Source organism: Sturnira hondurensis, unplaced genomic scaffold (genome assembly GCF_014824575.4).
Source record: "Sturnira hondurensis isolate 20B ecotype Veracruz unplaced genomic scaffold, ASM1482457v3 Scaffold0022201, whole genome shotgun sequence".
NCBI classification, from domain to species: Eukaryota; Metazoa; Chordata; class Mammalia; order Chiroptera; family Phyllostomidae; genus Sturnira; species Sturnira hondurensis.
In genome coordinates this window covers 4,464,109-4,486,772 of record NW_028094832.1, presented here as the reverse complement: position 1 = coordinate 4,486,772, position 22,664 = coordinate 4,464,109, and the positions used below count along the sequence as shown (strand labels likewise).

Below are 22,664 nucleotides of genomic sequence, written 5' to 3'. Positions count from 1 at the left end.
TAAAAGGCATCTCTGAAAATGTGTAGCTAACATCACATTTAATGGTGAAAGCTGAACAGTTTCTTACTGAGAAATAGAAAAAAAATAAGAATTTCGTTTTGAACACTTCTATTCAACACTGTACTGGAAGTAGTACCCAGTGTAATAAGAAAATAATTATATATGTAATTCATATATATGTGCTATAGATAAATGATATATACATAGATCATTTAAAGATTGAAGAGGAAGAAGAAAAATGATCTTTATTCACAGATCATATATTCATAAATAGGCAAATGTAGAAAACCTTTGGAAAACACAAAAGCTACTGGAAAACACATAAAAGCTACTGAAATTAAAGTGAATTAATAGGATTTCAGAATATAGGGTCAATGTACACAAGTGAATTGTATTTCCATGTACTGGCCACACACAATAAAAAAATAAAATTAAAAATGCCACTTATAATAATGTCAAAACACTGAATATTTAGGTATATATTTTTAAAAATAAGTTAGAATGTAAAATGAAAACCTTATAACATTACTTAGAAAACTTAAGGAGGAACAAAATATGTGGAGAAATTTCCCATTTTTGTGGTTTGGAAGACTCAGTATTGTGCTATGATGTCAATTCTCTCCAACTTGATCTGTGGCCTAGAGGTAATTCCAATACCGATTGCTGCAAGTTTTCTTTGCCAGGTAGGAATTGACCAGCTGATTCTAAAATTGTATGGAAATCCAAAGGATCTGAAGAGACAAGATAATTTTTGAAAAAGAACACAATTGCAGAACTTAGACTACCTTATATCAAGATACACTGTGATGTTACCGTGATCATTACAATTTGGCATTAGTGTATCAATTGAACAGAAAAGAGAACCTAGATACAAACTCCTCCTCTTCCACCTATAGGCAATAGACTTTCGACAAATGAAATTCAACGTGGTAAATGATAGTCTTAGTAACAAATGCTGCTGGGAAAGCTGGACATCAACACGGGAAAAATGAACCTTGATGCTTATACCATATACAAAAATTAACTCAAGATGGATCATTGACCTAACATAAAAGTCTAACAACTATAAACTTGCTAGAAAAAAATCTTTGACCTAAGGGTTGGTACAATTGTTCATTGCACTAACAATTTTTTAAAAGAAAATTCATAAATTGGGTTTCACCAAAGTTAAAAATTTTATTTTTGAGAGTTTCCATTAAGAGAATGCAAAGGAAGCCATAGTCTGGAAGCTAATATTTATAATACATCTATCTGGCAAAGGACTTACACTAAGAATATATAAAAAACTCTTACAACTCATTAATAAGACAAACCAAGAGGGAAAAGGCAAGAGATACATTTGAACCAATGCATCAAAAAATAATGAACAAAACCACATAAACAGATATCCTATATTACTTTTATCAGGGAAGTATAAGTTAAACCACAGTGAGCTACCACTACATACCCCCTCGAATGGCTAAAATGAAAGACCAACGATACCACGGACGGCTAGATGTGGAATAATGGGACGTCTCATAAACTGCTGGTAGGAATATAAAGCAGTGCAGCCCCTCTGCACTGATATTTTCTTAAATGTAGACTTCAGTATACAGCAACTCCAATCCTAGGTATTTATGCAAAAAACCAAAAACATGTCCTAATAACATTAATGTTCATCACAACGTTAAATAGTATAAACTGTAAACATCTGGAAGTGTTCGTTAACAAGTGAATGGATAAACACATTGTGAAATACTTACAAAGTGGAACACAATTCAACAGAGAGAAGAAACTGCTACTACACACGGAGCATCGTGGTTGTTACATGGAATTACAACGTCTTTAGTGACAGGAGAATACATCTTTGGCTGCTTGAGACTGGCTTTGGGGGAATATTGGCTGAGCGCATCATGAGGGAACTTCTTTGGGTGCTGGAATTACTCTGTTTAATCGGGGTGGCCACACAAAAGTATAAATTTGTCAGAAGTCATTGAATCAGACATTTAAAGTAGGTGCCTTTATTGCATATAAATTATTTCTCAGAGCTTATTTTTGAATATAAGAAAACAACAATAAAACAAAAAAAAAACCTACCGTGTAATTATGGAATAAAAATTGTCTGAAAAATAAGTCATCTGATCTTTTTTACCAGGTAATAATTTTAGGAAGCACTTCACTTCTGCTGGGTGTTAATGAAAATGTCGTTAAAATAATGCATCATCTCAAGATGCTTAATTGAAAGAGCTATGATTATGGTTTTGATAATACTTGGACAACAAGCTTCACATAACAAAAACATCTTTTATTAGAAATACTCTCTTTTAATAGCAGAAAACGCAGAATTGAACGGCCACCTGGTGATTCTTTAGCTGACTAAGTGAAACCATGTCAGATGAGTGAATTTCTATTATTTTCATGTTTCTATTACTTACAATGTGGGGATTGTTGTTTTTTTAAATAAATAATTCTCTTTGTAAGACCTCCTCAAACATGAAATTTGTTTCTCTGCTCTTGACAGCTTCATGCTAAAATATAGTTTCACAATTACATTCTTTTCTGGGCTCTCATTGTAATTTTATGCACCAAACAAAATGATTACATACAATAGCCCAGTTTAATTACTATAAAATTACTTTGATTGATGGGAAATTTATAGTAGCCCAGATCTTCTCAGGCTTAAATAGTAGAAACTACAGAGCTGTAACTAGAGTTACATAGAATATTGCCTCACATACGTGAGTTTGCAAGCGATTTTCTTTTTTTTTTTCAGCCTGGTTCCCTATTTCATAACTCAGTTTTTGTGACATGTATATATTTATTCTAATTCTTACTGAGTTAAGCAAGCCTGCCAATCATCCAACTTTCCAGGATGTTGTGGGACTTCACAGGGACAATGACATTGGATGTTTATCACCAGAACTTTCCAAGAGGCCCGACACATTTGTTCCCCATTTCACAGGGCTTCATGGGCGTGGGTACCCCACCAAACGTTTGCACTTCTGAATGATGCTTGCTTTTCTGCCTTTATTTTTTTAAGGAGATCTCACCACGCTCCCCAGAGTCCTCATAGGAATCCATTTTTTCCCTGGCGGGTGTGACTTGGTCAGAGATGGTCCTGAAACAAAGGCCGTGGGTTCGATCCTGGGCCCAGTCTGTGAGATTCCCGGTCTGGGCGCCTGCAGAAAGCAGCCAATCCGTGCTCCTCTCTCACATCGACGCTTCTCTCTCTAAAAGCTCTGAATAAAATGCCTTTCAGTGAGGATGTTTAAAAATCCATTTGTAGCCAGGCTTCTAAAACCATCATCTATTGAAATAAATCGTCTGCAGTGACTTTTGTGCCATTGGGATCAATAAAGAGGCTACTTGGATTGAGACGGGAGTGGAGCACGTGGCTCGGTCACCCTGTGTCCAGACAGTAGTACTGAGACACGCTTGTTCCACTCTCCGAGGATTTGAGGTTCCCTCCTCTGCCCCGAAGTCAGGGCTTCTTGTTCCGCCTCACGCTCCCTGAGGACACAACGCCGCCTCCTCCCGCAGGGAATGGTGACTGTCTGCTCCTTTGCCTAGTCCTCCAGTCCCCTCTGAGCTTTCCTTGGCAGGAAAATACACTTGAACTTGATTGTCTCCATGGTGGCGTCTAATGCCAAACATACAGAAGGGCAGCGATGAATGAATGAACGAGTGGGATTAAGCAAACGACGCAGTCGTTGCTGTAATCGTGGCCTGTGCCTGAGCCCGCTCAGTCCAAGGCGGCAGCCTTTCTGCCACGAGCCTTGACTTCACAGCTGGTAAAAATGAAGAGATGCACACCCAGACAAAGGCCAAGTTCTAGGTGGTTTTCTACACCCTTGTGAGTTCTGTGTGATAATGGCACTTCATACTTTACTTTTTCTAAGCAGTTTTGCTCTTGTTTGGTGGCTGGGAGACCAACCTTGCTGGGCCAGTTTCCTTACAGGAATAGCATGTGCAGCCCCGCCCACGGTGCCAAGCCCTGGTGGGGATCATTTTAGCAAACTTTCACAACGACCCGATGAAGTGGGTGATACCCAGTCGCTGCAGAAATCGAAGCCTAAGGAGGTTGAGTAACTTGCCCATGTTCACACACAGAGCGAGTGAGTTGCTGGGGCCCAAACCAGTCTGGCAGGCTGCGGAGCCCTGGGCATTTCCCAATACTGCCCTCTTTTATTTTTCTCAAGGAATTTATCTCTGTGGGAAAATTTTGCTTCTGTATTGGAATGCCTAGTCCTTGATTACAGAGACTTTGTATCACCAAGTATAAAACCACACCTGGCACGGAATAGGTGTTCAATATGTATTGAATTAATAATTAGGTACTGACTTCCAGAGTGCAAAATGAAGGGTTAGGAGAAGCGCTCATCTTTTATTCTCTTCGTCTTTCTTCCAATTGTTACATTTTAAGAGTGCTCACTTTAGGAAGTGATTTGCTAAAATAGAAAACTCCCCGGCATGCTTTAAAAGTCGCCTTCAAAAGACTATTGACTTTGAAGACATCATTGCCTTAAATACTCATCCATGCATGTGGGAATTTTGGCCAACCCAAACTTCTATGCAGGGGTTCAGTTGATGCTGTCTCAGATCCTTTCCGGGGCGGGGGCGGGGGGGGGGCAGGGGAGTTATTCTCCTATGTTGCTCACATGCACTTTGTCATCCCTCAAGGAGAGGTACCTAAAAACAAAACAAAACCCCACATCTCTCTCTCCCTCTGCTTGCTTTAGCGAGAGGTAGGCTCCGCCTGTCTTTGCTATGAGCATCTCCTCGTTCTAACACCCGGGGTCTTCCTCACCTCTCATGTCTCTCATTGTCTGGCACTTGCAAACCAGAGCCAAGTTGAGATGAGTGGGTGTTCCCCACAGACCCACGGACAACCTCCTGCCCACAGAGCTGCCCGGGACATTGGTCGCCTCGCCTCCGTGTTTGTTGAAAAGAATCTCGTGCTGCAGAAACAATGTCTTTCTGCCAGTGACAGTGGCTTCAAATGCCACCCCAAGACCCACATTCTGAAACATCTCATCTTCCTGAGCAGCCCCTAACTTCTGTGTGTCTCTCTGTCCCAGTCGGTGCCGGGACCTGGGCTCTTGAATCTTCAGTGCCCTGCCGAGTCATCAATACTAACACTCTGTGGTTTCAGGACTGCTTTTTACATGAAGTTCCACTCACTAATTCATTTAGTCGCGAAGTTCCTAAGTCGAATTTGTGTAAACACTTTAAGGGCACAGTCTTCATTGAAGTAAGTGCACAGTATAACAGTCTCCCCTCCCGTGTCCTCTATTTGAGTCTTTGCAGGCCTCCCCTCCAGAACAGGCTATCTCAAGCCAGCACTGGGCACCTTGTTCTTTCGTGTTAGAGCACCGTTTGTATCCTATTTATTTCATTTCCCATAGTCCTCTTCAGAGATTATTTTTCACAATGCTAATTGCCTTTTGTTGTTATCTTTACATTCAGATTATATTCAGTGTCCATATTGTATGAGGAGGTTTAATGAAAATGCAGCCAGTCGCCATATTAACTTCTGCAAGGATCAGTCTTCTCGCCGAGTCTTTGATCCAGCCCAGACAGCAGCCAAATTGGCATCCAGAGCACAGGTAATATCTCTCCCTAGGTGCTGCCTCTTGTGCCCTTGCATGCCTAGGGCAAGCAGGTCAACTCCGGTGGGGAACCTAAGTTACTCAGCCTGGGAAAGGTAAGGATCCGCATCACCGATCACTGTTCCTCATCCCTGTGGGAGGGAGCTCCTTTTGAGTTTCCAGCTTATACGGCCTTTGGGTGTTATAGAACAACTATTTCTGTAGTGTTTGCAGCTTCTCAGGATGAAGACTTGAATCTATAAGTAGTATTTCTGTAGTATTAGGTAAAACTCTGTCTCTCCAGTGGTGGTCATCAGCCTTGACTGTGCAGGAAAGGTTTGTGACCTGCAGTGACATGGGCCTGGATGAGGTAAGCAGTCGAAGGAGGCCCCCCCTGCAGGCCAGGTATTCTGCCCCAGAGAGGAAGGTATTCGGCTTTTTTTAAAAGCCACAGAACCAGTAAGTTGAAGGGAAGAAATGGAAGTGACTGTTATAGATAGATACAAATAAGTACAATGACAACTTGCCCAGAAAAATTATAGATTTATGAAAAACAGAACCGGAGCCAGTGAACAGCTTCTCACGGATTGCAGGTCCCAGGGACATAACTGACTGGACAGCATGAAAACTATTACTCTTATAAACATGGCTCAGACACCAAGAAAAGATTAAATTGGCACAAACACTTAAAAGCATGAAATAATGTTTAGAAAGATTTCCACGAAATCCATTACCTAATCGGGATGGGACCTTCTCCAATAAGAACATATCCCACGGCCATGGGCTCGAGCTCCGTCTCTGCCACGTCAGGCAGGTGGGGAGCTCCTCCTCTGTGCCTGGCACCGTGCTCGGTGCTGGCCGATCAGGGCTCATCACTCGGAGGAGGTGGGCACTTGGAAAGGGCGCGGTAGCAAGGTGTGGTGGTTGCCTTGTACCAGAGCACACGGGGAGGAAGGGGCCACCAGCATTCACGGATGGCTCCGAAGAGGAGCAGATGTTTCCCCCTCAACGATCAAATGGGTTCAGCAGTGTAGAGTTGGCGCTCGGGAGGCCCGTCTTCACAAACATCCAGCTTACAGCCCAGAGAGCCCAGCTCATGAGGTTAAAACACAGGTGCCTGTGGGAGGGTGAGTGGATGGGGCGGACTGGGCCTGTGTCCGACAGAGAAGGGCGTTAAGTCGAGCTGGTTCAGAAAGGAGGAAAAGGGGAACTAAGTGGATAGGTGCCCTGAGTCCGAGGCCAGCCAGTCCGAGGGGCTGGAAGCAGGAGTGACAAAGTTCCCAGGTTCCTGGGAAGTGCTCTCTTCCATCTCGTCGTCTCACCTGTTCCTACTGTGCTTCGGCCTCCTCTTCTCTCTGACTTTGGCTTTTCTCTCTGTCTATTATTAGCCATTTTATAGGCAATGTTGACTGGTTGACATATAGACTGGAGGGATGCGGAACTGGCTTTTTGGAAAGATCAGCCTTGCAATTCGCATTCAAGATGGATTGTCAGGAGACCAGCTAAAAGCCACACAACTGGAAAGAATCGTAGGCTGGAATAGGAAGACTAATGGGGGTGGGGGCATGGAGAGAGAGTGTAAGAACTAATTGATGAGACTGAGAAGGTCGTTGGAGATAGGGTAAAGGAGGATCAGGGTAAACAAGGAGGTTTTTAGCTCTGGAGCCTTGGCAGTTAATAATACTGTACGTCTAGATAAAGGAACACAGGAGGGAGGAGACAGGTGTGTTGGTGGAGCAGGCAAGGTGGTTATGATAAATGCAGTTGTAGAGATTCAATCTTTACCCCTGAAATAGTATGGGAGGCAGCGCAATGTGGAAAGAGCCTGGATTCTGCAATCCATAGTCAGGGTTTGACTTGCAATCCCATCATTCACTATCTGTAGGGACACTTGGACAAGTGACTTCAAATCTTGGAGACTCACTTCCGCCCTTACCTTGCTGAGTTGTTGGGAAGATCATAGATAATAGAAGTGAAGCACCTTCACATAGGGGGTCCCCCAGCCTTCCTCCTTCCCCCTCTCCCCACCCTCCTTCCCCTCTCTGGGAGTCCTTTCCTCTGGGTGGGAAAGACACCCTGATTTAGTGGGGATATGACTGCTTTGGGCTCGCATTCAACTTCGCCTTGGAAAGGTTTTTCTCAGTATAACCCTGCCTCCACTTTCTAAAGCAGTACAGGGTGCGGCGCATTTCTTCGAATGGTTCTTCTGGCCAGTTCACGAAGTGAGTCGGGGTTTAGTGGGGCCAAAGGGAGCACTGGGAAGCAGCTACGGAAGTGCTTTTCACTCCTGAAGGAGGCCAGCTGGCCGCCCTGACTGTAACCAGCAACTTGGCCCCGTTCCTCGCCTTGTTTTGCAGAGCTAAGTGGTGACTGGGAACACAGAAGAAAAATGGCTCGCTCTCTGAGGAAACTCACTGTCGAGTGTGTCTGAACAGCAGTGCTTGTTTTCCCCATGCCAGCCTCACCACGCCGGGGCTGGTCTCATAGTGAGGCTTATTCAGAAGTGGCACAGAAAGGGAGGGCCAGTTTCAGCTGGGGAGGACTGTTAACAGCACAGCTGAAGTGTGTTTCTATTTTAAAGAAAATCAACTTTAAAAAAGTGCTCTACTCTCTGAAAATAGCTCTGTTTGTTTGGCTGGGGATGAACTGCCTGCTATAATCTCACAGCTAGCCTTGCCCAAGTGAGAATTCTCACTTGGAGTAACAGGTTATCTTTATGTAGTTTCCATGGAGATGTCGGTGGGCTCAGCAGCGGGGTGAAAAGGAGCTAGCAAGGAACCTTTGGATACTCACGCTGCATTAATGTAACCATTCTGCTCCTGCTGCTCAGTGGGGGGGTGTGTGGCGCGGGGATGTTGGAATTCCATGTTTAAAACGGTTGCTGCCTGCCAATGTCTGTTTTTCTTCTCTGTTCATGTATTTAAAAACAAAGGCATCTTCAAGTGTAATAAAAAACCCAGAATGTGCCATAACTATCTTTTTTGACACGGAGTGATTTCTTATATTTGTATATATAGCTAATTTCTCAGGATTAACATACTGCAATTCCTCCAAAGGCCTGATTATAGAATGAAAGCTCCTAACCCTTAACATGGCCTCGAGCACCAGCAGGGAGGTTGGGAACCTGGCTAACCGAGGGGCAGGGTGTGCATGCCCCTTTCGCCCGAGCGTGGTAGGTCTCTGAAAATGGTTCTTGGTTAAGTGGGAGATGGGGAACGTTGTCTGTGTGTGCTGCCTGAGGCTAGAGGCCTGTTCTCCCTCTCTCTCTAGGGTCGGGCTCAGATGAGTTCCAAAAAAGAACCAACTGTTACCAGTGCCGTGGGCACTCTGCTACAGAACAGGGCCCTGGAGGCCACAAGATTGGCCCCAACCAGGCCAGGTAAGTCAGCGTACGCATGTCAACTCTCAATGGACAGGGTCCGAGGTGACCACTTTTGGCTTGGGGATTTGCGGGCAGCCTGAAAAAGCTGGGTTACCCAGTGTTGCTCTTGGATATGAAGATACGCGGGTCTGTTTAACGTTCAAGCTGATTTGCCGAGAGGGGAACATTTCCTAATGTATCTGGTTTAGAGAACTCTGACAAAATACAAAGTCGGGGTCTGGAACCGTCACGCTCTGACTAGTAAAACTGAAAACCGATAAAGAATGGGAGACAACAGCTGCTCAGAGGTGTTGAGAACAAGGGGAGACAATGACACCACTATCTCGGAGAGATATCTGTACTCCCGTGTTGATTCCAGCATTTTTCAAGTAGCCAAGATACAGAACCAACCCTAAGTGTCCACTGACCAATGAATGGGTAAGGGTAGGGTGTACATAACATATACCACGCAATCCTTGTCAGTCATGTAAAAGAAGGAAGTCCTGCCATCTCTGACAATGTGTCTGGGCATCAAGGGCATTATGCTAAGGCACATTCATGAGAACAGAATAGAATGGTGGTGGTCACAGCAGGGGTTGGGTGGGGAAAAGGGGGAGGCGTGGGTCAAGGGCACACTCCTAATTACGCGATGGATGAGTTCTGGGGTCTAGTGCACAGCATGGTGACTACAGTTAGCACTCTGCATCTCATACTTGAAAGTTTCCACCCTGGCTGGTGTGGCTCAGTGGTTTGAGTGCCGGCTTGAGAACCAAAGGGTTGCAGGTTCGATTCCCAGTCAGGACACATGCCTGGGTTGTGGGCCAGGTCCCCAGCGTGTGTGTGTCGGGGGGAGGGGGGGCAGCGAGGAGAAGCAACCACACATTGATGTTTCTCTCTCTCTCTTTCTCTTTCCCTTGCCCTCTCTTCAAAAATAAAACAAATAAAATCTTTTTTTTAAAAAAAGGAAAGTCCCTAAGAGAGCAAATCTCACATGTTCTCACAACCACAGGCACAAAAGTTACCTGTGTGAGCTGATGGGTGTTAACTAAGTTCATTGTTGGTAATCATTTCACAGTATATTCATGTAGCCAGTCATCACCCTGTACATCTTAAATTCATACAATATCATATTCAATTATATTTCAATAACGCTGGAAAAAAGAGAAAAAGGGAAGATTTTCTTTTCTGGAACCCAAGAATTTCTTCAAAGTAACAGAAAGACATAACCGCCATGATGGTGCTCAGCTGTGCACCCGGCCCGTTTCTGTAATCCTCACAGTCGTCCTCCAGATGTTTTCCTCTGCTGCAAGGGGAACTGAGGCTCAGAGGAGTGGTTGTTGGTTCCGAGCGCACAGTGGCGAACAGCGGAGCTGGATGAAGTTCCTGCTGTGCTCCCCTCGTCTTTGAGCCACACCAGCGAACGAGCCGTTCCTCTTCATGGCCGGCGTGCACCATGAAGGCAGCACAGAGTGATTTGTGACCATACGGCACCTCCGATCACGGGTCTTGTTTGGAAGGATTATCAGTACCAGAGTGAGAACTGCCAGTCCCGTGATTCATAAACAGCACAGGGAAGTTTATTATTAGTCTTTAAATTCCTCATGAGTTGCTTATCATGGGCTAAAAATTGAGTTAATATTTTTAAATTTCCCCATAGCCCAGTAAAACCAAGTCATTAGATTTTTCCTGATCTGCAAAAACTTAATGACGAGGTAGATTTTAGTTTTCACGCACACTTCAAATTTTATATGTATATATATACTTGTTTGGTAAAACTTCACTAACAAGCTTTTATTTAAAAAAGTATGATTAATGTCCTTCAGAAAAGATAGTTTCTTTATATTATGGTTGCTTCTCTTATTTTTTTTCAAAGAATATGTTATAATGCTTCCTTTCCAGTAAAAAGCACTCCCTTGAGTTTGAGGTCAAAACTTATTTGCCAAGAGGGAATATTTCTTAATTCATCAGGATTAGAGAACTCTGACAATGTGCAAAGTCAAGTCCAAGTACAGCAACAGAGCCTGGGACCTTCGTTCTCCAGTCCAGTAAACTTGGAAAGTGACTGGGATTGGAGAGGACAGCGTGCCAGGTGTGGTGTTGAAAATGAGAGAAGAGTTTCCTTCCCTGAACTAAGTCATTTTTTAAAATCAGGAGCAAGGCCCAAGTGAAGACTCAGATGTCCGGTGTCTCAGAACATTAAGCAGAACATTATTAAGATACCATTTGGATACATTAGAAAATAGATTAGTAGGCCATGAGATCTAGGCAAAGCTGCACTACACTTACTTTTGACTAGGTAACAGTGGCTTAGAACCACTGTCATGTTGCCAAGTGAAAGGCAACGTTTTCACCGTGGCGCACAGTGGGTTCTGCACCTTCGCCTGACCGCACCTCTGCCTGCTTCCTCTCGGTCCAGCCCCTGAGGCTTCTGTGCTGTCCGGGAGAAGCACCAGCCTGCCCACCCCTGGTCCAGGGCCTGAGCGTGGGCTGCTCCCTGCTGAGGACCACAGCACACCCCCACGAATCTGCGCTGCTCACCCCTCTCCCTCCAGTTCTCTGCTGAGTGTCATCTGCACAGTGAGGCCCCCACCTCTGTGTTTACAATTAATCAATCCCTCCACAATTCCCTCTGTTGAAAATAGTGTCTATCATCATCTAATATTCAATGTATATGTATTTGTCCCCCCACAAAAGAAGGAATGTCAGTTTTAAGAAGGCATGGATCTATTTTGTCTGTTTTTTTATTGCACTATTACGTCTCTACCTGTTAGAATTATCCATGGAACATGTGTGGTGCTCAGTAAATACTTTCTGAATGACACATATGGGGAAAAGCACTTATCCTGACTCTATAACTTCTCACTTCAGTTATTGGCCTATGCACAGAATTGTTATGTTAATTCACCTTAAGAGAGAGCATTTGGATTTATTATATTTATATACTACAGCAATTTAAGATGCATTTCCCCAAGATTTTGACAATTTTTTTCTGACACAAAAACCTGAGGAACATGCATGAGAATGGTGGGACCAGGGTGACTTCATCGGTGTGGGCGCGCTGACCAGAGATTGTGGGCACATCGTTTGGGCTCGAACGGCTGGCAATGGTTCGAACAGTTTACAATGATGGTTGATGGTCCCACCTGTGCAGGAGACGGGCAGGCCTAAGATGCATTTTCAGTTTAATTTCTTATTCTTTCCTGTGGCCTTACCTGCTTAATTTAACACAAAAATCACTGCAATTAGTATGCCTTTAAACTAGTCACGTGTCATTCAGACCCGTTCTGGGAAGGAAGCAGGAGTGTATTCAGGAGTTGGGGGATGGATTCTAGAAAATGTCTGAGGCTTGGAGACAAGCACTGAGTGCTTTTCACTCGTGTAAACAGGCGAGTGTGCGAATCGGATTCGAATCACTCTCCATTGTTTATTTCGGTCAGTGTTAATCTGTTTGTAATAGGATGGTCTCTTGAAAACTGTGGTTGAGCCTTGCCACATCTAGGTTGATAATCGGCGGTTTAGGCCACTCGGTGTCCCTTGTCCTCCCCAAAAATCCTATTATTGCCTTTTCCTCTGGCTGCTAGTGAACCCCCTACAACTCTGGCTTTCATTCTCCAACTTCCTCGAGGAAAATATGCATTTAGCATCTCCCACTTAGAACATTCTGTTCTAAATTCACGGTCAGGACAGATACTTGTGTGTAAGTCACACTCCTTATCCATCCCAGAGTCTTATGAGAAAAAAAATGCATGTGCAGGAGAATCTGATACAAGAGAACATGTGATGGTACATGAACTTGGTACCCAGCTGCCATGGATGTTTAAGAAAATTCATTCAACACATAATTATTGTGCATGGTTGTTTCTTATGCTTATGGATTCTTAAAAGTCTAGGGGGATAGCAGTCAATATTTAACAGTGGGATGCAAACTAATATTTAACTGTGGGATGTAAAGCTCCTAAGGGAATACAAGGAAGAGATCAGTTTGCCCAAGAGGCTTTACAGAGGAGGTGATGGTCTAAGAGAGGAAGCTCTGAGGAGGTGGAGGCATTTAAGATGAACTTTCGGGATGAACTTGGTTTTGACCAGTGGAGAAAAGCTGCAGAAAGAATGAACAAAGAAATGGGAATGAGAATGCAGAGGACAAGCCATGGAAACAAATGGCTCATTTGGCCAAAGCATAGAGAAGACGTGGGGTGTGAATAGAAATCGAAATTAGGGTGGGAGGCTGGCCCCCCGGCACAGAGGGGTCTGTGTCATGAAGGCTGACTCCATACACGTTAGGCCGTGGTGATGGCCTGGGGACTTGGCGTTTCTGGCCACCTTATATTACCCTAGCAGAATTTGTATTGAGAAAGAGCTTTTCAAAATTATCATGTCAGATATTAAGGGTTACTGTAAAAAATATGAGAAAATGGGGGAAAAATAAAGAAAATATCATAATTCCACACCTGGACACGACCACTGTTAACATTGCTATTTTTCAATGTTTTCCCTATTTATTATCCTCCTTTTTTCTGCTTTTTTAAAGATTTTATTCATTTATTTTTAGAGAGTGGGGAAGAAAGGGAGAAAGAGAGGGAGAGAAACATCAGTGTGTGGTTGCCTCTAGAACACCCCCAACTGGGGACCTGGCCCACAACCCAGGCATGTGCCCTGACTGGGAATTGAACTGGTGACCCTTTGCTTCGCAGTCCAGCGCTCAATCCATTGAGCCACACCAGCCAGGGCTGTTGTTATTGTTTTTTTTTAAATCAAAGTTAGGATCATAGTGCATGTATACATTCTGATTTTTTTTTACTAGCAATCTCAAACATTCCCCTATGGCAAAGGGTTTCCTTAAAAACATAGTATTATATGACAAGAATATATATAATTTATTTAGCTGTTTTCTTGGTGTGGAACAGGTAAATTGTGCCTACTTTTTTAAAGAATAGATTTTATTTATTTATTTTTAAAGAGAGAGGGGAAGGGAGGGAGAAAGAGAGGGAGAGAAACATCAATGTGTGGTTGCCTCTCCTGGGTCTGCCACTGGGGACCTGGCCTACAACCCAGGCATATGCCCCAACTGGGAATCCAACCTGCAACCCTTTGGTTCTCAGGCCGGCACTCAATCCACTGAGCACACCAGCCAGGGCAAATTATGCCTACTTTTTTACTATACTAAATAACTCCCTTCTTCATAGACAATAGTCCGTACTTAATTGTACACTCTTCTAAGCACTTCACATATTATTCTTCATTTCCTCACAAGGGAGTAAATGACTATTCATATCCCTCGTTGATAAATGAGAGAAGCACAGATAGGTAAAGCAACTTGCACAAGTAATTTAATGGGAAATGGTAGAACCAACCCAATCTTTGTCTGCTTGGGGAAAACTGGGTCAAAAAATGCAGGCAGTAAGGAGATCTATAGTTCAGATTGGAAGTGAGTTTACAGCCTCATCAGCAAATCTCTGCTGGTGGCTGTTTTCTCAAGGGTTTTGACATAAGAGTGATTGATTTGCTGGGAAGGTGCCTCTGAGAATCAGCTTCTCCACCTCCTTGACACGGAGAGACTAAGATCAGTGGGAAAACGTTGGGTTCTGGAGCTCAGCGGCTCCACGTATTTAGTGAATTGCATTTATAACTTTGTTGGGTGGGCTCAGCATTGGGAGCCAGACGTGCATGTTGAGTGCTTCCCTATGCCAGCATCCCCTCCTTACCTCGCTTCGTTGTTTAACAAATGTAATGAGTATCTGAGGGCCGGTTGCTGATCCTTCCAAAGAAATAAAACTTGTAGATCTTTGGATAAAAGGAACACTAAAGCTCTTTCTATCCCTATGCCCTGTGATACTTTGATCCCCAGTTTTCTTGGGTTATTTGGTTACTCCCCCTTCATAAAACACAGGAGGCCTCTAGGACAGAGGGGGCATATTCCTTTTTTAAAAAAATTATTTCTGAGAATTCTGCCCCATACTGGGTGGTCTAAAACAGACTATGGTGTGCCTGTGTCCATAAACTCCGACCTCTCCATACCTAAGAGAGCTTCTGGACACCAAGGAAAAGAGCCCTGTTAGTGAAGCGAGTCCATTGCTGTGTAACAGCTTGCAGTGAGGGTGTGTGTGGGGAGGCATCTCCTGCTAAGTGGAGGGCTAGGGGCCGGGAGAGAGAATCCTGAGATAGTCCCTGGCTTTCTTTACTATTTGGCCCAGGATAGAAACTGAGTATTTGTCTATAGCTACAGAACAAAACAAAATGGAACACAGACTTTGATCCAATGTGAGGATTTCACAATCCTTCCTTTTTTTTTCTTTCTTGCTAATGTTTGCTTTTACATAATAACAAATCTGTTTATGTCTGTAAAGGATTAGCAGTGGACCCTGCTTCTGGAGCAAAACTCAAACAAGGATTTACTAAATCTTCTAAAAAAGATTAACTCCTAGCGGCCAGGTAAGAAAAAAAGGTTTAAACTCTAATCCAGGTGTCTCTGATCATCTAATCTGCAAGATACAGTTAATGAGCCTTTAGGGGAACAAGTCCATGGCAGGCAACCCAATGAGAAATATAGGCAAGCCCTGAGTTAGGTTAATACAGTGTATGCTCCTGAAACTTACTCTTTTGTTAGACCTACAGTTCGAAAATGATGTTCGGTCTGATGCTTGACCTAACAGGGGAAAGGAACAAGTTCTTCATTTTGACCTGCAAGGCCAGGGCCTGGTCCCATATTTTTCCAAACACGTTGCCCGCCAAAGACAGTTCCTGAGGTTGACCCGGGATAGGATTGGCGTGAAGTCGGAGACCTTTTTCACATTGTGAATCGTTTGTTAAAAACCCTTAACAATGTAAGGAAGCTTACATTGTCTGGCATTCTCAGTGTGGAGACAACGGAGTTCTAGTAAATATCTTCTCTTTTTGCTTTCAGACCGGCTTCCTAAAACTCGAGTATAGCAGTGCCCAGAAATGCCACCCGAAGGAAGGCGCACTAGATGTGTTTCAATGCCTATGATTCCTCTCAAAACATCGTGTAGAAGAAGTAAAAAACTGTAGCTTTTCCAATTTTCTTATTTGCTCCCTTCAAAATAGTCCAAACAAACTCATTAAACACCACATTAACCTGTACAATGCTTGATTTAAAGATTCGCTTGAAGCATTTTTTAAACTGGACATTTAATGGGCTTTTTAAAGGATGTTGCTTTGATAGTAGGAAATTTTTAGTGCAACAGTTTTTGGAGTACTAGCGTTATTTACTGACTAGGAAGGTCTTTTTTGACCCAGCTTCCTTCTACAGCTGTGAATTCCCAGCTTTGCTATTTGCTTCTAACAAGCATTACACTGTGATTAGTAACAACTCCTATTTTAAATGTCCGTCTGTATACCATGCAGAATTGTCTCTCACACCCAAGCACACAGAGTTGTTTGGTGGGGAAACACTGCAGTGGGGGGGGACCCTGGGACAATGACCTCCCCACCAGGAGGGAAAGATGCTCTAAGCGGCCTGAAGCCGTTTATCTGGGCCACATCAGGGGGCAAGTCTCCATCTTGTCATTGGTTTATAGAGCTCTGTGGGAAGGCGTCGGTAGCTCAACTATTTTTTTGTTGTTACCTTAAGGGCTAATAAACTGTTTTTGTAGAGTCATTTATACTAAACTCCTGTTTTCTAATCCAATAATTTTAATTGTTTGCTTTTAATTGATTTTAATTCTCGCCCAAGGAAATGTCTATTGATGTGGGAGGCGTCGGGGATGGGAGAGAAAAATCGATCCGTTGTCTCCCATAGTTGCGGTGATTGAGATCCAACCTGCAACCTCTTGGTGTGCGAGATGATGCTCCACCCAACTGAGCCACCCAGCTGGGGCTACTAATCTTTATTTTTCCTAAACACCGGGAATTTTAATTAGGAATTAAAAGCCACTTTTCCTGCCTAAACTTAAGTAGGAAAACCCGATCTACTCCCACTTGTAGGGTGGCCAGCACACCACCTGCAGACCCTTCTGATCTGTATTGGGGGATCAAATACTTTGTTTTGTGCTGAGGAAAGTCAGGTGTAAGTCCTGGAACCCACTGAAGACTGCCAGGCCATGGGAAAGCATTTGTGGAAGCCTCTGTAAAAGGGCCTTGGGAGGATTTAGCCGAGGTGGGCCGCTCTCTCTCCCCTGTGGGAAACTGCCTTCCCTCTTGGAGGTAAGGGGCGAAGGGCGCCGACTCGGACACCCCAGAACAGTGGGTTCATACTGATGGGGTAACCGATGTCCCTCTGTCTTATTGCCTCCCTCCAGGTCACACTGTAGTTTAAGAATCTCCCGAGTTGGCTGCACAGTGCCAGCCCCACCCCAGGTCGCCTCTCCTGCAATCGGCACCGCTGGTAAGGGCTGTGAGCCAAGGTTTCTCACATTTGGGCGAATGAACGCAAGGCTTCCTTTTCTCTACCCACCCCCACCCTATGTAGAGGTAAAACAGCAAAAATAGACAGGCTCGACGGATTGGGGGGTGGGTAGGGAATAGTTTGTGAAGAAGCCCCAGGAAGGAGTAATTAATTTCTAATTCCCACTAGAAATGAATGGCGAACGCCACTGTAAAACTGGCCAAGGGCAGACTAAACCGCAGTAGCTAGTATTCTGCCCTAGACAACAGAAATGAATTCATAATATAGAAAGACCCAGAATTTCATACAGTAATGTTAAGAAATAAGCTCTTGGTTCTGTGAATTTGACGGAAGCACATAAGCTTCTGCCTTAAATCATAATGTTACTAAAAAAAAAAAAGTTTGTCTCTAGTTGATGCTGCATAGAGACTGGACAAGTAGTTTCTGCAGGGGAAGTAATGACCAGGAGGGGGCATGAGGGAGCTGGGGATGTTGTGTGTCCCGATTCGGGTGGTCCGGCGGTGGAGCTGTATAAAAAACGAAGCAAGCCACAGTCAGGATATGCAGAGTTTATTATATGTTCGATACATCTTCATATAGAAAGCCTCTAAACACAAAAGATAATGGAGCCTTAACAAAAAGGTTAGGTTTTATAGTTTTAAAACTCATTAGATACGAAGTTCAAGAGAGAGATTAACATTGCAAAATGTTATTATGTTTGAATAAAACTAACATTGACTTAAATGATAAATTTCAAAATGCATTTATATATTGATGATTAAAAATATACTTAAGCAGAGTAGTATTTTAAGCCAGAGCAAAGAAAATGCTTGTTTAATATATATATATTTAAATTCCAGTAATATTTCTTAAATTCCTGTTAAAAATATAATCAATATTAAAGTCAGCGAAATGCTTCTTTGACTGACACATGGGTTGTTTTACCACTGAGCCTGGTTACACAGTGATTTTCTCCGTCAGATACAACTGACACAACCAGTTTAGTCTTTAAGATAAATGAAGTGATAACTCACATTGTAGCATCTTGTGGTAAATATTCAAACTACCTTTAAAATGCTTGTTTAAAATGAAGACATCTATTATTCCACAAGAAACTGTTTCTGTAAAACTACAGGTTGGCTATGGCAATAGTAACTAAACTACACCCAACCCTGAAGGTAGAAAAGTCCCTGAAAAGAAATACAAAGCCTAGGTACAATAAGCAGTATAAAGGTTATTTCTGTATTCAGCAAATGCTCCCCTTTTGGAGAAACTCAAAGCTTCCCACAGTTCCCTTACTAGGCAGCACCACACACAGTTACTCAGTCGACATCACAACGATCATGGCTTCCGACTGAATGTGGTTTGACAGACACTTAGGGGCAGCAGCCCTCGTCCGGACATTGGCTAAGACAATAGTTGCGGTTCCATTACAGAATACTTGCGTATTACATTTGGTACAAAGCATGAACACTCAGGACAGATTGGCACGATACATGCAGTTCAAGAACTCTCTTATCTCAAGCCAGTCATGACTGAATAAGCCATACTCTCAGCCCCGCTTTCCAAATATTTCCATGTAGTATAACTGACGTTTACAATGCGGCTTAAAACATCTTCCAGAATGAGAAAAGTATGCTTTAAAAATCATTTATCTGAATGCATGATGGAAATGAGGCAGGATGGCAGAGCTGGTGCCTGCCGGGAAAACATGGGGAATGGGTGGGAGCGGGAGCTGGCCCAGGCTCATGGTGCTCATGGCAAGTGAGGGATCCTGCTGCTGCTGCCCCAGACAGCCTAGCCTGTGGGGCAGAGCATCCCCAGGCCCCAGGGCGAGGGGGCCATTCCCAAAGGCATTTTGGGTGGCAGGAGGGGGCAGCTGCCAGAAGCCCAAAAGGGGGGAAATCTCCAGAGAGGCAGGTATTGTTATGTTCACAGCATCTGCCGGCAGCTCCTTGGGCAGGTTTACTTTACCACCACTGCCCTTAGCCAGATCAAAACCTGGGTTGAGCCTGTGAGGTGACTGAGGCTCTTGCAGAGGCAGGTCCTCAAGCAAATTGATGTTGCAAAACCCTTTAGTATCTGCTTTGAGAGACAGGTTTGCAAGTTGGGAGTATGAGGTAGAACCAGTGTACTTGTGGTTCTGGAGGGGCGGAGGGGGAGAGCTGGGAGGCGCTATGGGATGCAGGGGAACAAGGCCCTCTGGCAGAGGCTGCATAGGAGGGCAGGCCTGCTCTGGGGGGCTGTGGGCATGGCCATGCATCTCATGGGGCAAGCCGCCGGCAAGCCCATTCTGAGTAGGAGCTCCTATCGGGTAAGGAGACAGTGGGGCAGCCTTCAGTTGAAACTGGGGAGAGATGGAGTGAAAGGTGTTCAGAAAGTCTCCAGCCTGAAGACTCTCTTTCATCAGCTCCTGTGAGTGTGTCTTCTTGGTGTGGCGTGTGAGGTGGTCTTTGCGCCCAAATCTCTGGGCACAAAACTGGCACAGGAAGTCCTTGCAGCCTGTGTGGACCACCAGGTGGCGCCGCACATCTTTCCGGGTGTAGAAGCATCTCTCGCAGTGGTCGCACTGGTGCTTCTTTTCCTTGGTTCCAGTCGCGGGCTTCTCTTCGGCGGCGTGGGCTTTGAGATGATCCAGCAGCACCTCTGTGCTCCCTAGCTCCAAGGCGCAGACCCCGCAGGTGAGGTCGCCGCTGCTGGCTGCGTGCAGGGCCAGGTGCCTCTTGTAGCCCAGCATGGTGTGGTACTTCTTCCCACACTCCTCACACCCAAAGGCCATTTTGTTGGGGTCGTGGGTTTGGAGGTGGTTCTTCAGGTGGTCTTTCCGGTTGAACGTCTTCTCACAGTGAGCGCACTGGTGAGACTTCTGGGGCGAGTGGGTAGCCATGTGTCTAGGGGCAGAAGGGAAAATTCCACAACTGACTCACTTTTTTAAGAGCCCATGAAAGGCAGAGAAACAGTAGTAAGGTGGAATAGTTTTCTCTAAGTGGAGGTGTAAGAAACTGTCTTCAGTTTTAATACACTTTTCTATATTTTCCGGATTCTACATTTACATAAAACTTTGTGGTAAAAAAACCAAACAGGTGCTACTAAAAACATAATGCAATTTTCACACCTGTGAGGAATGTAGTTTGAGTACATATTTTCCTAATGTGCACAAAGACAGCGAATTGTATACAAGTATTTACAAAGATGTGACCATAAAATTTTTTCAGGAAGGGGTTAAATGGGTATACTCTGAAAATTCCTGGATTCCTAAAAGGGACTCAATCTGCCTTGCATATGGTACCCCATAACCCTCCAGTTTGAGGCTACTGTTTCTAATACAACTCCTGCCTGGTTTGTGTTGGTTGAGACAAAAAGTTCAGGCCATGGACAAAACAATAAGAAGTCACCCTTAACCTCAGAGAGAGTGTCTACTTGGACCCCCAAGTGCCAACCTTACCACCTGTGCTCTGAACCTGTGCCTCCCATGAGATCTTTGCACTTACCTCCGGGCTTCCTCCGTTTAACACTTTCCTATCAGCTGACACCCCAGAAGCCTGCAGTCCCTATCTCCATTTCCTCAAAATCCCTGGTAGGGCCCTCAGCCCACTTCCTGAAGGTCCCTCGTAATTTCCTTGGCAGAACTCAAAAGGACTTTTCCTAGGACCATGCTGCTGCTAGCAGAAGTTATGTCTTTCTCTAACTGAGCTTTAGGGACAAGCCATAGTCACGCTAGTCCACCTGGAATTTCAAAGTAGCTATTTCATAGTTGTATCTGTAGAGCACAAATTAGTTATGGAGAACCACCACAATTCCATTCTATCATAGTTCCACTGAATTCCTAAAATCTGAACTCGTGGTTTTTAAAAACTCCATGATACAAAGGAATCCTGAGTTTGTCTTTACAACTTTAAAAAGGGTCATTTTAGTAACTGTGTCATATAAAACACCAAGTCCTGTATGTTAGTGTTTCTTACATAACAGCACCCTTAAACAACTTGTGGCTTGCAAATGCAGCATAGGTTGCTTCACGTCCCTTTTGACAGTTAACTCTCTTAGGTATTCTGTCTTTAGGAGTTAAAGCTTGTCCTACTGACAATTTCAAGGCAATTGAGCTTATTGACTTTGTACAAAAGAATCTCTAACAACGTATTCTATGCAAAAAGACAGACTTTCTTTAAAATACAGTATGCTTAAGCCACAAATGCACCCAACCTTCTACCCTGTACTGTCCATTCGTGATCCTGTTCTAGATGTAGAATTAGCAAGAGGTCTGCAGCCACAGCTGTTTAGAAAACAGTGGTGGTCCCTACCAGGAGGAAGACTGGAAGCCAGTCCAAAAAAGCTAATCTGGGTCTAATTGTCATTTTCTTGAATATAAAAAAGCAAAAACCTCACATCATCTTCCTTTCTCCCTTAAAAAAAAGTAGCCTGCTCTGTGCAGGGGATTGACAGAAAAGTAAGTTCCCCCTTCCCTCCAGGACACCAGAGCTCAGCCAGCAAAGGGATGCAGATGAGAAAGACAGGCGTAAACAATGCTCAGGAACAGGAGTCAGTGCGAGAGGTGTTTGAGACTGCGGTGACACTGCTGTCTACGAGGCCCAGGGGTGCTCAAACATGCTCGCGGTCCCAGAGGGTTGAGTCTCTTACTTCTCAACAAATAACCGCGTTCTTATTTAAGGTATCCGTAGATGCACGAATTGTCAGGAACAGATGACAGGGGACCCGTTTACAAACTTGGCATTTCAACCACTTTGTATTTGGTCCAATACTAGGCACTAGGACCTTGAAGCTCTAACTGGGTCTTCTAGGCTTGCCTCTGGCAGCTTTTTCCTTTGTAGAGGACTTTTTGTCTGATTAGATTTCCTTTACCACCAGGGGCATATCAGTGCCCCAGTAACTATGGGTCTTTCCTGCCTAGGGCTGCACCACCTATGAGAAAGGAACAACTACTAGCCCCTGAGCAGTAATACTACTTTTCACAGTCACCAGCTCCCATCCTCTGAATTTTTTTTTGCTTTTTCTCCACCTGGCATCCTGTCATCCCCTTTCAATTCATCCCTTCCTTACACATGCGACAGTCCCAACCTACGACATAGTCATCTTAGACCCAAAGTTACTTCAACAACTTGTTTCCTTCCTTCAGCCTCTCTTCTCACCTCCCAACCCATGGAACCACACCGTGTCTGCCCTGTAGTCAGAATCAAATACCACCATTGGGGCCGTCACCTGGACCACGTCAACAATCTTAGACTTCTTCCAAATTAGAATCATACTGGATTTTGAACTGGGGGTTCTAACCAGGGGCTTCCATCTGCCCAGTCTCTGGTCTTTGCCATCACCATCGAACTGCCACACGGGGATGTGTGTTCTCTAGTTAAGCAAGTCAGTTATTTTCTCCCTCAACCTC

The 22,664-nt window shown here is 44.2% G+C and overlaps 2 protein-coding genes across 12 annotated transcripts in view; one reads left to right on the top strand and one right to left on the bottom strand.

Annotated features, from left to right (window-relative positions):
- Positions 1-16,164, top strand: part of ZC2HC1B (zinc finger C2HC-type containing 1B) — a 34,161-nt gene extending 17,997 nt beyond the window's left edge. The window contains exons 5-8 of the mRNA XM_037034805.1: positions 5,446-5,585; positions 8,838-8,946; positions 15,273-15,357; positions 15,830-16,164. Coding sequence (XP_036890700.1) covers positions 5,446-5,585; positions 8,838-8,946; positions 15,273-15,343 — 320 coding nt within the window. The 3' untranslated portion in view covers positions 15,344-15,357; positions 15,830-16,164. The remainder of the gene's footprint in view (positions 1-5,445; positions 5,586-8,837; positions 8,947-15,272; positions 15,358-15,829) is intronic.
- A 1,659-nt stretch (positions 16,165-17,823) lies between these two features.
- PLAGL1 (PLAG1 like zinc finger 1) overlaps positions 17,824-22,664 on the bottom strand; it is a 55,900-nt gene continuing 51,059 nt past the window's right edge. For all 11 annotated transcript variants that reach the window (XM_037034733.1, XM_037034734.1, XM_037034732.1 and 8 more), the window contains one exon: positions 17,824-20,160. In XM_037034733.1, coding sequence (XP_036890628.1) covers positions 18,921-20,160 — 1,240 coding nt within the window. In that variant the 3' untranslated portion in view covers positions 17,824-18,920. The remainder of the gene's footprint in view (positions 20,161-22,664) is intronic.